Below are 18,081 nucleotides of genomic sequence, written 5' to 3'. Positions count from 1 at the left end.
AAAGCTGATGAAACCAATACTAAAAGACTTTATTGTTAACGTCTTATTCATTTCGATCTGCATTTACAGTTATATACTTACATTTGTATTTATTTTCCTCCAAAACAAAGAGAGAAATGATCATATATATCACACAGGAATGGTCACTCATGCAAGTAGTTAAATGTTCCACAATCTCTGCATCTATTTAGACTGAATTTTGCTGGCCATAGAGAGACACTTGAAAAATCATTTTCAGCTGCAACTGCCAACATGAAACATATTGTTAATTTAAGCTCACTGACAAAAATGTAAACGTTAGGCTCAGGAGAGACCCAGGGCTCGATTTTTTGATGGTTTCCTCTTACGAGCAAAAGTACAGGGAGAAAGCTTTAGATACCAAGTTGCAAAAGATCATTCTCTCTCACTTTCTTCAGCTAGCTCAGTGGGCAATTTCCTGAAGGTGACACAGGGGAAGGCAAATAAAACGCTCAACACAATTTTGTGTTTCCTGTGCAAGACGTGGCTTTATGCCAAACTCTTCTCCCTGGAGTGACGCAGATTAACATCCTCGGTAACCTCTTGCTACTTCAGAGCTCGGCTGGTTGTTCTGGGGGTAAATAGCAGTGTAACTGTGAAGGTATCGTACAGAAGTCGCACCGGATACTCCTGAGCCCTTAACAGAGCAGCGAGGGAAAGCACGGAAGAAACAGATCTGACCCCTCCTTCAGAGCAGACAAGGAAGAATAATTTTACCAGATGTTCATAGTGCACGGGGTGTGTCAGGAAGCCCAAAAACATGCTGGGCTATCACGAGCATCTAAAATCAGTATAAAGACAATTCATCAAAATCAAAATAGAAGTATTAAAGGGAGAACATTTAGCACCTGTGAGGAACTTGGTATTGTCGGGCCCGCAAAACGCATCATCAAAGGGAAGCTCTTCCCAGAGGGAAGCCATGAGGCCAGCTGGTGCCGTATTTCAGCAGCTGTTTTACAAAGCCTGCACCACAAATCATGTGCGGGGAATTCACAGTGAAACCCCTGCACAGCTGCTGGCTCTGCCCTCCCCTCCCGTAGCACCAGTTAAAATTCAGCCCAAGTCCTTTTAACCGCAGAAGGGGAGGGCAATTTTCAACTCCCGGTTTTACCTGGGTAACTACTTGTTTACCTGGGTGAAATCTTTTCAATACTGGACTCTAAATAAATAATAAAAACAAAAAAACCACACACACACACACACACACACAAAACCTAAGTAAACCTAGTCTGGGATGCTCCAGATTCTTAGTCCAGCCTTGTTCAAGAATATTCTTCATAAATAAGATTCTTCAGAAAGTCATGAGACCTACAGGCTTCACAATGTTTTTATTCTCTTTCAGAAAAGTGCAATGAGAAAGCTCTACCTTGTAGATTTCCACTTGCTGCTGATTGGCTTCCAACTCTCCCTTGAGAGAGGCCTGCAATAGGAGATGGTCAGTTTCCTAGGGAAGGAACAACCACCACTGTTAATTTACAAAGCAAATGGAACAGCCACTTCATTCCAGTTGACAAAACTACGACGACTGGTAGCTACAGCTACTTACAACTTGCTTTAAATCAGCCAGTTCTTTTTTGGTATTCACCAACAGCTGCTTCATCTTGGTGCTCTTTTCTTCATAGTCTTCCACGGATGCATGAAGGGACGCTAAGAACAGTAAGAGAGAGAAAAATTAGGAGTATGCAGCTACTTGTCCTACTGAAATTTCCAAGCAAGAAAATTAAGATAGCACCTGGATTTGGGGTTTCCACTTCAGAATACCCAATTCGTGAGAATAACTGAGAGCTACAACATATTTGTATATTTGATATTTGTTAGGCCAGTGAACATCTGGGTAAAGTTATTCGTTTCATATGTTTCCCATTATATGCCAATTAGATGTGCATTCGTTTCATACGTTTCATATTACATGCTTGTATAGGAAACGTATGAAACGAATGCACATCCCTAAAAGTTATCCAGGTAACTTTAGGGCAGCTACTTTTGCAACCAGACTTACCTGGCTAATTTTAGCTGGACAGCGCTCACAAGCTAAAATTTAATTACACCCCATGGAATGACTTCAATGCTGTCTCTCTTAATCTAGCTAATATGGTGCTGACAATAAGTCTCTTATGTGAGGCGGTATCAAATGCTTTGCTGAAACCCAAGTACACCATGTCCAGTGCATGCGCCTGATCTAATTCTGTGGTCATCCAATCAAAGAAAATTGATCAGATTTGTCTGACAAAATCTTCCTTATATGCTGCCTTGGATCTTGCATCCTGCTGAATTCAAGATAGTCCACTATCCTTTCCTTTAGTACCGTCTTCATTAATTTACCCACCACTGAAGTGAGGCTAACTGGCTGATCATTTAACCACCGCCTCCATATTACCACTCTTATATAGGTTGGACAACATCTGCCCTTCTCCAGTCCCATGTGTATTTTATATGGAGAAATATATACATACCTAATAATTTCCTTTCCTTTAGTCCTGCTACACAAGACCAGAACTATTGCATTTTTGTCCCCCTTGTAGCAGATTGAGACAAATCACATGGCTTTTTCTATAACATTATCACTATTAGAACAGTTAAAGCTAGCATTCCCATGACAAAGCATTCCCATGACAAAGCAGACATGAACTTTCAAAAATTAAACCTTATATTAAAATTTGCATTTAAAAGATTTTTTTTCAAAAGTAACTAGAAAAGTTAAGATGAAGTTCTTTAAAGTTTCTGAAATAAACTGTAATCCTGAATTATTTTTTTTAAAGTATATGCTCAATAAGAACATGCCATACTGGGTCAGACCAAGGGTCCATCAAGCCCAGCATCCTGTCTCCAACAGTGGCCAATCCAGGTCATAAGAACCTGGCAAGTACCCAAAAACTAAGTCTATCCCATGTTACCATTGCTAATGGCAGTGGCTATTTTCTAAGTCAACTTAATTAATAGCAGGTAATGGACTTCTCCTCCAAGAACTTATCCAAACCTTTTTTAAACCCAGCTACACTAACTGCACTAACCACATCCCCTGGCAACAAATTCCAGAATTTAATTGTGCTTTGAGTGAAAAAGAACTTTCTCCGATTAGTTTTAAATGTGGCACAAGCTAACTTCATGGAGTGCCCCCTAGTCTTTCTATTATCCGAAAGAATAAATAACCGATTCACATTTACCTGTTCTAGACCTCTCATGATTTTAAACCCCTCTATCATATCCCCCCTCAGCCGTCTCTTCTCCAAGCTGAACAGCCCTAACCTCTTTAGTCTTTCCTCATAGGAGAGCTGTTCCATTCCCTTTATCATTTTGGTAGCCCTTCTCTGTACCTTCTCCATTGCAATTATATCTTTTTTGAGATGCGGCGACCAGAATTGTACACAGTATTCAAGGTGCGGTCTCACCATGGAGCGATACAGAGGCATTATGACATTTTCCGTTTTATTCATCATTCCTTTTCTAATAATTCCCAACATTCTCTTTGCTTTTTTGACTGCTACAGCACACTGAACCAACGATTTCAATGTGTTATCCACTATGACGCCTAGATCTCTTTCTTGGGTTGTAGCACCTAATATGGAACCTAACATTGTGTAACTATAGCATGGGTTATTTTTCCCTATATGCATCACCTTGCACTTATCCACATTAAATTTCATCTGCCATTTGGATGCCCAATTTTCCAGTCTCACAAGCTCTTCCTGCAATTTATCACAATCCGCTTTAGAAACTGAGACACGTTCCTCGTTTTTATCCAAGGACAAGCAGGATGATAGTCCTCACACATGGATGGTAGTCCTCACACATGGGGTTCTCTCGGTATCTGTAATGTTTCCTTGGTAGTTGGCAGTTGATTACTGACGGTATTGCTTCCCGGTGGCTGCCAGACGTCAATCATGCACCGCATACTTTTCTCCATGGCGTCATCTGGTTTCCGCCATTGCCCCCCGGACCATGTCCATCACAGACCCCCATGAGGTCTGTGTCCTGTGCCTGGGGGCATTGCATGATGTCCATGGCTGTGATCTTTGTGCCCAAATGACCCCCAAGGGTCGTCGGGCATGCCTGGACAAAATAGGGAAGCTGTTCGGTGTTAAGAAATCGGAACCATCGACATCAGAATCTGGGACTTTCACACCGCAGGGTAAGGGAGTCTCGGCTTTGACCCCCTTGGTGATGTTCCCTCCGCTACCAAGCCCCACTCCAGAAGTAGGAGCAAGGGACCAAGCAAGGTCCATATCCTCGCGTTCCAGATCTGGTTCCTCTCCATCACCATCTGTTTCAGGGAAGGACTGCTAGGAAAAGTCCAGGAAGCACCAACACTCGTCTTCATCCTTGAAGACGTTAGACCATGGGAAGGCATTGACGTCATCCTGCCTCCCCCAAAGTGGTCCCGTACGGAGGATGTTGTACCCTCTGGACAATCTGAGGAACCTCGGCAATCCCCACTATTACTGGTTTCCCCCCCCCCCCATCACCACGGTTTCAGGGGCGATCCAATTCCGCTGCCGCCTCCTCCTCAAGCCGTTCTGTCTTCGGCAGCCTTTGAGTTGGAGAGGCATGTGCCACTGGCAGTCGGCCGGACCCTGCAGGACATCAAGCCTTCGGTTCCACCGGGACTGCTGCTGCTGTAGGAGCAGACTCCATTGGTGCTTGCACCTCTGTTGGAGTGGCTGGACCTGCTGCTCAATGTCTTACTGATGCAGCCAGCCCGGATACCTCGAGTCCCTGCTCAATCGAAGGGTGCATCGCTGCTGCCTCCACCAGTTCCAATTCCTGCGAGTGATTCCTTGGATGAGGAAGGTCCATTGGGGTCAATGGTGCCCAGGCCGCACAAGGGGCCCCGACTGGTGCCAGCTCTCCCATAGCCTTTGAGGTCGGTATCCTCGGAACCATCAATGCCCCCGATGCCTATGGGACCATCAATGCCAATGCGCCCCTGGATTCCACCGGTGCCTTCAGTGCCTACTTCGGTCCCATCAATGTTCCCAAGCCTTCAGGGTGTCGGCTTAAGGCCCCAGTCGGGGCTCCACCTCAAATGTCTCTGGGCTTCCAAAGTGAGGAGGATGCCCCCTATGATCCCTGGGAGGTAGAGGCATCAGTTTCCTCCACAGATAAATCTGAGAACTTGCCTTCCGAACCCTCTCCACCAGAAGACAGGCGTAAGTCCCCACCAGAAGATCTGATGTTTGCTGGACTTGTAAAGGCCATGGCGGAGTCAGTGCCTTTCCAGCTCTTAACAGAGCAGGGTTCTAGGCATAAAATGTTTGAGATCCTACAATTTATTGATGCTCCTAAAGAAGTGTTGCTGGCACCAGTACACAACATTTTTAAGCAGCTAGTCATCCGGCTCTAGGAGCATCCCATCTCCATCCCACCAGTGAACCGGAAGACCGACACTATCTATCTCGTCCAGCCCACCACAGGTTTTGAACGCTGGCAACTCCCACACCAGTCGGTAGTGGTGTAATCGGTCTTGAAGAAAGCAAAGAAGCTCCGGGCTCATGCTTCAGCTTCCCGGGTCGTGAGCTTGGGGCTCTGGATGCTCTTGGATGGCGGGTATTCCAGGGCTCAATGTTGGCAGCCAGGATTGCCTGCTATCAACTTTATATGGGCCAATACTCCAGAAACCTCTGGAAACAGGTCCAAGATTTGGTGGAACACCTTCCACAACAGTTTCAGAACGATTTCCAGGTGCAGGTAGTTGCATTCTCATGTTTTAGAGATAGAATAGGAGGTATTTCCATAGCAGTACATAGAGAGATTTCATGCTTCCAGGGTGGAATTAAAGCTCTTATCCTCAACATGTGACCTATTCGTGGCCATGGAGGGAAAATGTTGCTGAGAATTTTCACCGCTTTCCCTGAAGACATCACTTGAAAATGAAGCAGGGCTAATCTTTATTGCCCTTGTCTCTAAATTGTCTATGCACCATAACCTCTCTGTCCATGACCATTGACTGCACAAACTGATCTTAACAATGAGCTCCCCGGCCTAATAGATACGGTTGACAACAGATGCCGGTCTGGAAACTCCAGTGGGAACCCACCAAGAGAGACTGTGATGCACAACTTCGGACAGGGGAATTTGGACATCATAACCCTCTGTTTGTGGTTTTGATCTCATTAAAAGAGAGAAGCCCCTGTTCTGCTGAAGTGCATTTGAATGGGCAAGAAAGGTTTTTATCAGCCATTAATCATCCCTTTGACAAATAAATACCTTAAGTTCTACCTTAAAGCAGACCTTGCTGTCTTAATCTGGCAGTAAACAAAAAGGGCTTGTAATGCCTTACTTAAGCCTAAAGAAATGTTTCTCTATTTGTCCTGGTATCACACACCTCACTTATCGCCTTTTTCTTTTTTCTTTTTTAAACCCTTAAGTAAACAAAGTGCAATGTCTCAAAAATCACTCCTCTGACAATTGAAGTTAATAATTTACCTGATTCTCCCCCCCCCCCCTTACAAAAGGGGTCAGGAGCAGGCAAAGTTTTGGGCTCATATCACTGTATGAGAAAATATACAGAAGCACGACCAGATTAAAAGCAGATGAGGACATTCTCAGTTTTAGAATTGGTCAGCAGGCACCAAAGTGGTTCTGTTTGTCATATCAAAGAAAAATGACTAAACGTTTAAATCTGAGGGTGTGCCTGAGTCAACCTCCATCCATCCAAGAACTGGAAGCGTACTGGCTATACTGGCTCTGTTCGTGACGTAGGTAATAATGATGTCATAAAAAAGAGAGCCAACTCTGCCTCCTGTTGCTGGAAGGGGAGGACAAAAGAAAGAGGCTTTCACCTGATGCAGGTGGAGTAGGATTTTCTCCATCCTCTTGAGTCTCCAGATAGGGAATTCTGCCCAAATTCTGCATTCCGCAGTAGCGCAGAATTCCCCCAGGAAACATAAAAACATAACGGCAGAAAAAGACCATATGGCCCATCTAGTCTTACCCATCTATCCAATTAAATTGGCATTATAATTCTCATCACTTCCTTAAAGATCCCCTATATATATATTTATCCCATGCTTTCTTGAATTCAGATACAGTTTTTGTCTCCGCTACTTCCACTGGGAAGGCTGTTCCACACATCCTCCACCCTCTCTGACTACTTTCCCAGCTTCTCTTAATTTTTCCAGATATTGTCACTTGTCTTCCTCTTTCTGTGTTCTCTTTAGTTGATGAATGCTAACCTTTTCTCCCTTACCTTTTCAGTTACTTCTTTAGAAAACCATAACTGTTTCTTTTTCCTCTTCCCTTAGTTCTTATTATATCATTGCCCACTGCCCTTCTACTTCCCCTAGATTTTCCATCCAAATAACAACTCCTTGAGATATTCCCCCATTTTGAGAAAGTTAGTTTTCGTGAAGTCTAGGACCCTCGCCTTAGAATGAACCTTCATCTTTTACACCCTAAAATTGAACTACACCTTCTGGTGGTCACTGGTTCTCAGATGATAGTTATAACTCTCCTGTATAAAGTTACCTTCTATCTTGTTTTCCTCAAACATTGTATAGAATTATCATATATCTCAAGTTTTAATTGTTATCTGTAAAACACTGCTGCTATTACCGATATTTCATAGCGCTGTTGTGAATTATTGTTGAATGTAAACCGATGTGATGTTACTAAACTAATATCGGTATATAAAAGCCGCAAATAAATAAATAAAATAAATGATAATCCCCTACAACATCAGAAATACTGTCCCCATTGGTAAGCACCAGATCCAATATCGCCCCCTCCTGCGTGAGTTCCATTACCAGTTGAAAGAACTTCCTTTCTCATCCTGCTATACCATTACAGCATCACTAGGAAGTACCAGAGCCCAATTAATTCTGGGCAGACCACGTGACTGGAGCGATCGGCCCACCGGGGGAGGCCCGATCCCCGGATAGGCCAATCCGCCCCTGATCATAATATGACTGGAAGGGGGACAGTAAGCAAATCCACAGCTCTTGTGTTAAACTTTCAAAAGGGAAACTTTGATAAAATGAGAAAAATAGTTAGAAAAAAACTGAAAGGAGCAGCTACAAAGGTAAAAAGTGTGCAAGAGGTGTGGACATTGTGTGATTTAACTACTCTGAACAATTTTGTATCATCTGCAAATTTGATTATCTCACTCGTCGTATTCCTTTCCAGATCATTTATAAATATATTGAAAAGCACAGGTCCCAAAACAAATCCCTGAGGCACTCCACTGAGAAAATTGTCCATTTAGTCCTAACTCTGTTTCCTGTCTTTTAGCCAGTTTGTAATCCACGAAAGGACATCGCCACCTATCCCATGACTTTCTACGTTTCCTAGAAACCTCTCATGAGGAACTTTGTCAAACGCCTTCTGAAAATCCAAATACACTACATTTACTGATTCACCTGTATCTACATATTTATTAACTCCTTCAAAAAAGTGATGCAGATTTGTGAGGCAAGACTTGCCCTGGGTAAAGCCATGCTGACTTTGTTCCATTAAACCATGTCTTTCTATATGTTCTGTGATTTTGATAGTTAGAACACTTTCCACTATTTTTCCTGGCACTGAAGTCAGGATAACTGGTCTGTAGTTTCCCAGATCGCCCCTGGAGCCCTTTTTAAATATTGGGGTTACATTGGCTATCCTCCAGTCTTCAGGTAAAATGGATGATTTTAATGATAGGTTACAAGTTTTTACTAATAGATCTGAAATTTAATTTTTTAGTTTCTTCAGAACCCTGAGGTGTATACCATCCGGTTCAGGTGATTTACTACTCTTCAGTTTGTCAATCAGGCCTACCACATCTTCTAGGTTCACCGTGATTTGGTTCAGTCCATCTGAATCATTACCCATGAAAACCTTCTCCAGAATGGGTATCTACCCAACATCCTCTTCTGTAAACACCAAAGCAAAGAAATCGTTTAATCTTTCCGTGATGGCCTTATCTTCGCTAAGTGCCCCTTTAACCTCTCAATCATCTAACGGTCCAACTGACTCCCTCACAGGCTTTCTGCCTCGGATATATTTTTAAAAGTTTTTACTGTGAGTTTTTGCCTCTACAGCCAACTTCTTTTCAAATTCTCTCTTAGCCTGTCTTATCAATGTCTTACATTTAACTTGACAACACTTATACTTTATCCTATTTTCTTCTGTTGGATCCTTCTTCCAATTTTTGAATGAAGATCTTTTGGCTAAAATAGCCTCTTTTCATCTCTCCTTTTAACCATACTGGTAATCATTTTGCCTTCCTTCCACCTTTCTTAATGTGTGCAATACATCTGGATTGTGCTTCTAGAATGGTTTTTTTTTTTTTTTTTTTAACAATGTCCACACCTCTTGCACACTTTTTACCTTTGTAGCTGCTCCTTTCAGTTTTTTTCTAACTATTTTTCTCATTTTATCAAAGTTTGCCTTCCTTCCACCTTTCTTAATGTGTGCAATACATCTGGATTGTGCTTCTAGAATGTTTTTGGTTTTTTTTTTAACAATGTCCACACCTCTTGCACACTTTTTTGCAACTTGCTCAGAGTCATTTTCATCATGGAGGCAAGCTGGACACAGCGAGCTCCGACTGCACCTGCGACTCATCCCTCAATGGGACTGGGAGCTATTACTATCGGGCTCGCAAACTCTGAATCAAATAGATACCTGGTCCACAAAGAGCTATATACCGTATGTTGCAGATAAAGCTGTACTTCTTTTGAGCTATTTTAACACAAAAGATAAATAAAACTTATGGTCATTCCTGCTGCACCACCAGTGTTGTCTCATCTGCTGGAGGCAGAGAATACTGGTTTCTGTCCTGCACTACATGCAAATAGTAACGATGTCACAGAAAAAGCCATGTGATTTGCCTTCCACAGCCGGAAGGGGGAGATAAACCCAATCGTTCTGGTCTGGTGCAGCAGGATGAAATAAGAAATATTTGTGGATTCTGTTATGTCATTCATATTTTATTCATAATCTACATATAATAGACAAAATTAAAAAAAAAAAGCCTTGAACCTCTGGGAAAGGCAGTTAAGTCAAATAATATACAAAGCCTGTCTTTACTCCTAAACGTGAATCAGATTTATTTTTTTTATGTATTGTAATTTTTTTTTCTGTTGTACACTGCTTTGAGTGGCCCATTTTGGGGGCAGGACGGTCGTAAATAACTTACATAAAATAAATACTTTAAGATGAATTTTAAGACCTGTGCAGGGGAGCACATGTGCCCGTATTTGCTGGCTCGCGCACATGGACGCGGCGATTTTATAACATACATGTGCGCGCCTGTTATAAAAATCGGCTACACGAGGGTACGTGCGCCTGCAAAATGCCGCCTCAATCGCGTAAGTGAAGATACATGCGTGGACACAACTGTTTTCCCAGTTCGTTCTCGTTTTGCCCCAGTAAAGCACAGGACTTCCTAAACCCCCCTGGCTAACTTGTCTCCCTTTTACCCTATTAAGTCTCGCCCCTTAAAAAACCCCACTGACTAGCCCAGATTTTTTTTTTTTGTTTCACGGCTTACATGCTGTTCATAGCAGAAGTAAAGTTACACGGTAAGGGACCCCAGCGCGCACTGTTGTGCGTAAATACTTGCACGCTGGTTTCATTCATACTTCCTGGAATGCCCATGCCCCACCCTTTTTATGAAGAATAAATTTCCTCGCATGCTGGGAGATAAGCCCATATGTACCGAGGCAGCGCGTACTGGGCCTATACGCGTGCACATCTCCTGGCTTCGAAACGCCTAGGGCTTTTAAAATTCACCCAATACTTTTCAATCTGACGCACATTAAACACAATATCCTTCCTGTGCCTACAGAATGGGGATTACACGTAGTCTGACAAGGAATGACGAATGTGATGCTATCAAGTTATAATTCCAGCCCACTGAGGGCTATTATCAAACCGCTTATGTTGATAAATAGTGACTGATGCACGAAAACAGACTAACAAATGCCCTTCACTATAATCTGAGCATTCAGAAACCGTGCACTAGTTTTCAGCACACATTTTTAACATGCGTGTACATTTTTTTTTTTTTTTTAAACTCCCGATGCAGTAAACTAATGCTATGCAAATTCACTGGGGGGGGGTAAAACATGCATTATCTGTAAAAAGTGTGTTCCGCACAATGTCCAACTTCCCTAAGGGCGAACTTCATGTTCACCCTTAGGGAAACCAACCCCGCAGCTCATCTCTCGACTGTAAATCAGTATGCCCGGGGTTAGTCAGTGCCATATTAGAGACATTGTCTGGGTCCTGCCCTCTGAGATTATCGGCGGCCTGCCTACTGTTGTGTCTGCTTAATTCCGCAGCATGCTTGCTAAAAGAAAATTGTTTCAAGACCGTTTGGTCGCCATCTGGCAGAGAAATGTAATATTGTGGTTGAAATATCCCAAATTCAGGCTTAAAGTGATACTAAGCAATGGATTCAGCAATCAGGGGAGAGGAGCTCCTCAGTTAAGTGTCCATCTTGGTCAGCCACGTTAGAGCCACCCCACCCCAGCCTATTTTTTTAAAATAAACTTTATTGCTTTTCTGTTGCTCTTCAAGAATAGAAAGAGAGTCTATGCTGTCAATGGCTCCTGCTGCTTGTCCCACCCAGGACAACCTGGTTCTTGACCCATCGGTGCGGAAACTCAAACCCCCAACTGAGTCAGTTCCCTAGCTGGGGGTCCAATCAGGACCATCGCCCGGAGTGCCATCAAGACTCGGCCTACACTCCACTGGAACCCTGAGACATAGAGCCTTCCGGGGAGCAGCCAGGACCACATGTGTGCATCACGTGCTAGAGATGGAGAACACTGAAGAGCTGAAGGCAGCACCAGACCCCTATATAGGGGGAACGCAGGCAGCTTTGAGGTTTTTTTTTCTCTGTCTCCATTTGTTGGTGGGGGGGGGGGGGGAGGGGGAGTATGAGACATAACCCCTTGTCTGGACTGGTTTGGCATCAACGATGAGGATTGTACAAAGATTTAAAAAAACACCATCAATGCACATTATTTTCCTTTCCCTAACCCAAACATGCCAACAGAAATGCCTTCTCACAAGGCGGCTAAAACTAAGAGTGGTATAGAGCCCATGCAGACCTTTAAACCAGATTAAGGGTGGGCAATTTTCGGGTAAATGGTTTTTGAAAATTGTTCTTTACGCTGGGAGGGCTATCCTGGAGATAAACTACCATCTCCTGCCTGCTAGGTCTTATGGCTCTGCAGCATCATCATCTCACCTCCCAAGCCATACTGCCATGCTCACTTATTTTGTTTTGCTAATTAAGAACTGTAATTGATAAAATGTGCTACAAAAGAACAAACAACAAAAATAAACTTGACTACTTAAAAAAGGGATATGAAGTCAATTAGACCAGTATAGTAAATCACTAAATTCTAGACGACATACTGACTTCTTTTAAGGAAGGGATTTTTATGAGAGAGTCTGCTAGATCCTGGCCTGACTTTACTAATTTGCTGTAATGAGATCACCACAAAAGCTGCATCTTAGGGTTATTTTTTTCTGCTGGCTTTGGGATCCTTTCCACAGAGTTAATACTCACTTATTTCTTCCTGCAGAATTTCTTGTTTCTGGTTTTGCATTTTGAGTTCATGCTCCAGATCTTCGAGCTGGCTTTTCTTTTCCATAATCATATGGTTAAGCTCTTTGACCAAACGATCATAATCCGCTATCTCCATATCCATCAGTGTGCTCTTCTGTGCATCCTATGCAGTAAACATCAACACTGAGTGGAATCATGAATGTAAGCTCCTTAGGCTCACCAGAACCTTCAATCTATGCATTAAACTTTCAAAGTCCCGTTAGTAACGAGTTGCTCTACCTAGTTTCTTTCAATAAAACAAATGAATTTTATGTATGTACGACTATCTTCTTAGTTTTTGGAAATGCAAATGTTCTTAATTGTACACGAACGTCGGTATATAAAAATCAATCAATCAATAAATAAATAAATGCATGCAAACCTTTTCTACCTGAACCCTGTGTATAAGGATTTCATTCCACTGGTTACAATCAAGGATTTGTATTTTGCACAATTCCACTATTGGTCTGTGAAGATATTCACAGAGATTTTCAAATGCTAATGCAAATGTAAAAATTCACATCTCGAGGAGAAAAGTATGGGTGCGGGTCTGAGAAACATCTTAGCGGTCTGTCAGTGGGGGCTTGTGCGACTTGTTAAGTCCTGCCCCTGCTCTTATCTGCAACATGCTTCATCTCTCCTATTTTCCCCGTCTCTTTCTTGTATCGCCCCCTATAGGATGTGCATCTTTCCTGTACGATGGCAGGCACATAGGAAAAAGGGGGTAAAGGGAGCAGGCCCCAAACAGATGCCACCGCATCTGGGCCCAGAAGTATCTTTTCTGACTGAAGCCCAGTGAAACTGCTGGGATTGCCACAGGGCAACACTGCTGCTCACAAACACGCAAATACCATACAGAATGGAAAACGATGTATATTTGCATAAAATATGAACTCTTCGGTAGCCAAACTTTAAGTCAGGTTCACTGAAAAGTTATAACTTTGCACTTCCCACGCAATGCCGCATAGCATTTCCCACGCAATGGCATGGCAGAGCAGAACACAAGCGTTCAATTAGACTTGGGAAGGTCACACTTTGATCCAGTATTCAAAAACGGCTGACGCAGATGCCTCAGAAGTCTAAAGTTACATTAAATTTAGGGCTTTTGGGTTGAAAATAGACGCCTAACTTTAAGACAACTAAAACCAAGAAGCCTAAATTCGGGCCTTCTAGTCACTCGCCAAACTTTATGCACTTACGTTTGGCACCGAGCTCCCCCAGCTTCATTCCCCTGCCCTGGCCTGCAAAATGGATGCCTAAATTTAGAAGCTCAGAAGGGAAATCTTTCAGTTTAGGCACCTAGATCTTTGGCCATCCAACTCATGTTGTTTGGATAAGCACACGACAGAGTCTTGTCTGCCTGCCCCAAACTGCTCTGGATGCTAATTCCAGCTCACAGCACCAACAAATTCAAACTGCACTGAAGGACACAACCCTCCCTGGTAATGGCCTATTCATACTCCAAACTCCAGTGGCCGATATCTGCAGGATTCAAATCCCTCACACTACACATAACATGCAACACACAAAAAAAGGCATGGGATGTGCACCCAAGACATCCAATGGCACTTTAGAAGATTTACCTAGTATCAGGGATCTAAGACACTAATACTATTACTACTAGAAATGTGAAATTATAACACACATTAGTAGGAAAACAGTTCTGAAACTGCTCGACACCCAATTTACGTTACTTGGAAAAAGCTCTCTCCTCTCTCTCTCCCTCCATACTGATTTAATATCGATTTACCTTCCTGACAAGCTCTAATTCCTGCAGGGTTTTCTGCAGCTGTTTCTTTTCTTTGTGAAGCTCCATCTGAAGATCTTCCAACTGTTTTAAAGTACCGCTGTGGTCCTGAAAAGAAAAAAAAAAAACAAAACACACACACGTTTTCCTAGACCAGTTGGGAAACTGTAGATGAGCCACAAACGTGAGCCCTCTGACAGGGGAGGAACACGCCAACTGCTTGACCACATGGCACAGTAACCACGTTCTAAGAACCGGGGAGCGCAAGAAACCCAATCCTGGGTTCCTGAATAGTTCATTAACAGCAAGAACCCAAGCATGTTAGAAACAGAACCAGAATGTGGAACTGTGACACCGGCAGGTTAACAGCAACGGTGCTTTCTAATCAGGTGAACGTCGCCATTCTCTCACGGACAGTAGGCTTCACCATTAGTTGTAGTCTACGAACTAGAGAGGGTGATCAATTATACCTGGCTAAGCCAAAAAAAAAAAATATATATATATTTATTTATTTATTTTTTATTTATTTAGAGTCTTTTTTATACCGAGGTATAGCAGGGAGCCTTCACCCCGGTTTACAGAAAAGAACAACATCATACATGGAACATGTTAAAACGCAAGTGAGAAAATAGTGACAGTTAACATTATAGCAAAGGCAGAGTATAACATATTAGCAGATAACAGTTTACAGATCAATTTAGATGATTCTTAGAAGGAATAAGGACTAAGGTTATTCAGTTTAGACTGTGAATGATTGTCTAAACAACCAAGTTTGGAGTTCTTTTTTGAATGATTTGGAGTCTCTGATAGAACTTAGGTAAGTTGGGATAGCGTTCCATTCTTTAGGACCTGCTATGGAGAAGGCTCTGTTTCTAGTGGTAGTTAGTTTTGCAGATGAAAGTGGGGGAATGATGAGTTGCAATCTGTCGTTGGTCCTTGTATTACGGGGTGATTTGTGGATTGCAATCATATTATCCAGGGGAGAATTGTTTCCTTTGTAAATGTCGTTATGGAGAATGGTTAAAGTTTTGTATTTAATTCTTTGTGAAATTGGTAGCCAATGTAGGTTTTTTAGGGTAGGCGATATGTGATCATATTTCCTCTTGCCAGTGAGGACTCGAGCGGCGGCATTCTGCAGTAATTGTAATGGTTTTAGTGTAGATTTAGGTAGTCCAATGAAGATTGCGTTGCAATAATCAAGGCTTGAGAAAATGAGAGTTTGTAGAACAGTTCTAAAATCGTTCGGGAACAGTAGAGGTTTGAGGTGTTTGAGAATCTGGAGTTTGAGAAAACCTTCTCTGGTTTTTATTGATATGCATTTTTTGAGGTTCAGTTCTTCGTCTAGCCAGATTCCGAGGTTTTTTATTGGATTCTTCATTTGGGTGTTAATGTTGTCAATTTGAATGAAGGGCATTTGAGAGGATTGTTCAGAGTAGTTTCTTTTTATTAGAATCCATTTGGTTTTGTTCATGTTTAGGCAAAGCTTTAGTTAATATATCCACACTTTTACCTTCCCTTACTCTATGGTGACAACAGAGCATGATCTCATCTCATGCCATCTGCTCTGTATGGTACGGCATCAATGAGGTCGCCCAAATAAATCCTATGCTGTACCTGCCCAGCAGAGGTAACCAAAATAAGATGCAAGCACACTTTAACCTTAAAGACAATGTTCCAGATAATATAATCCTAATATAACAGATATAATTATCAAACTGTAATGTTAAGAGAGTTTATACATGCTGAGCACAGCAAGAGCATTGTGGGAGTTATATTTATTTTGTAAGTGATAGTGCAGAGGGACTGGTGAGGAAACAGTTTTTCTTTTGAACACAGAGATCTACAGGAGTGAACGCTCCTGAGGGAGAAGACAAAGCAAGGAGTGATCTAAGAAAGCACGAAGTGCTGTCAAGTGTTTATAGCAGCTAGGTTTCAATAAAAAAAAAAACCAAAAAAAAACAAACCAACTGCAGAGCCCTGCATCTGGATAACAGAAATCCAAGGCGGCAATACAAGATGGGGGCACGATGTGTACCAAGCAAGAGACTTCAGGGTGATCATATCGAACGATCTCAAGGCAGCAAAACAGTGCCAGAGCCAAAGACATTCTAGGGTGCATAGGGAGAATAGCAAGAGGCATGTAGAAAATTAAAAAAACCAGGAGACTGTGCAGGTTGTTACTGAGACTTCACTTGAAGTAGTGTGTATCTATGAAAAGATATAGACAGAATAGAGACAGTCGCAAAAAAGATGATGAAAATGGTGCATAATATGTACCAAACACCACGAGAAACAAGGAATTAAATATGTGTAGTCTATAGGAGGAGGGAGGAAGCAGGGATATGATAGAAACATTCAAATACCTCAAAAGGAATAAACAATGCACAAGCAGCAGACCATTTTTGGTGGAAAGGAAATTCAAACGCAAGAGGTTATGATAAGAGGCTCAAAGGGAATAGGCTCAGAATTAAACATTAGAAAGTGTTTCTTCATGTAACAGGTGATGGGTGCACGGAAGAGACTCCCAATGGAGGTGGTTGAGGGCAAAACCAGTAACAGAGTTAAAAAGGACCATGGCATAAACCCAGAGGATCCTGAATGGGAAAGGCGTAAAGGGGAAACCAGAAATCGAGTGTGGTCTAGGTCATTGTGTAAAAGGAAGCACATCATACAGACTTCATGGGCTTTATCTGCCTTCACAGCCCACGCACGTATGACAGAGTTGCTTTCCCTTCACAGTCAGGGCTTTGAGTATACATGAGAATTCTCGCCAGCAAAAACATGACCTTCCAGGTCACAGAAGCATAGTGGCTCAAAGGGAGTTGTCATCGGCTGGGACAGAACCATGCTGAGGTCTGAAGACACAGCGGGAGGCTTAAGATGAAGCAGGCCCCACATGAACCAGACAATCAATGGTTGTACAGAGATGGATTTACCTTCTAACTGGTGATGGTAGGCACCAATTGCACTAAGGTGAACTCTTACCAAATTGGTCTTAAGAACAAATTCAGATAAATGTAGAAGGTAATCTGTGATAGACATGGTCCTACCGCACCGGGGGCATTGCTGGAACCTGCTAGACATGCTCAGCCAAAAAAAAAATATGGCAAGCATTTCACCGTGGTTGAATTTAATTGGCTAACATTAAGTGCTTCTTTAACAATCTTTCTTTTTCAATGCGGTGAACTACTGCCTCTTCAAGCATACTTTAAAGTAAAAAATGTACTTAGCAAATCATCAGCTTGTCAATTGTCTAAATGGGCATTTCTTCCAGCAATTATACAATCAGTGGTGCTCAACTTGTGAGTCTTGGTTCACCGTCTTTTTTTGGAAAAATAGTTAAGTGATAAAGAACCACATGTAAACATTAGTGTTTATAACACCAAAATGTTACGCTTGAAACTTTATTATTAACTCTGCTATTTTAAAAATTCATGGCATAAAGAAGCTGAACTGACACTTTTTGACACTGTATTTCAACATTAAAGAGTTGCAAGTTTATAATATTCTTCACATTGGTTATATTTTTGCCTTACCTTTATCTTTTGCTCTCTTAAAAGTTTTTCAGCTTCCAGTTCTTTGTCCACGGCTGCTCTGGCCTTCTGCATATCTAGAATCTGTGCTTCTAGTAACTTGGTATTTGATTGGAGAGTATCAACACGAGTCAGAAGATCTTCTTTATCCGAGCGTAGATGGTCTTGCTAGAAAGTCCGAAAAAAACATCTTGTGAATTCCCACAGAAATTCATACAAACCACCAGAAAAGAACAGAGCCGAGT

The 18,081-nt window shown here is 42.2% G+C and overlaps 1 protein-coding gene across 3 annotated transcripts in view; it reads right to left on the bottom strand.

Moving 5' to 3' along the window:
* GCC2 (GRIP and coiled-coil domain containing 2) overlaps window positions 1-18,081 on the bottom strand; it is a 122,199-nt gene that overhangs the window by 35,217 nt on the left and 68,901 nt on the right. For all 3 annotated transcript variants that reach the window (XM_029604578.1, XM_029604579.1, XM_029604577.1), the window contains 5 exons: window positions 17,840-18,004; window positions 14,307-14,411; window positions 12,518-12,680; window positions 1,565-1,665; window positions 1,385-1,462 (listed from right to left, as the gene is read on the bottom strand). In XM_029604578.1, the coding sequence (XP_029460438.1) occupies window positions 1,385-1,462; window positions 1,565-1,665; window positions 12,518-12,680; window positions 14,307-14,411; window positions 17,840-18,004 (612 nt within the window). The remainder of the gene's footprint in view (window positions 1-1,384; window positions 1,463-1,564; window positions 1,666-12,517; window positions 12,681-14,306; window positions 14,412-17,839; window positions 18,005-18,081) is intronic.

The sequence above is a fragment of the Rhinatrema bivittatum genome, chromosome 5, assembly GCF_901001135.1.
Source record: "Rhinatrema bivittatum chromosome 5, aRhiBiv1.1, whole genome shotgun sequence".
In the NCBI taxonomy this organism is placed as follows: Eukaryota; Metazoa; Chordata; class Amphibia; order Gymnophiona; family Rhinatrematidae; genus Rhinatrema; species Rhinatrema bivittatum.
Note: the sequence above shows the minus strand (reverse complement) of the source record. Positions and strands in the feature narration are given on the sequence as shown.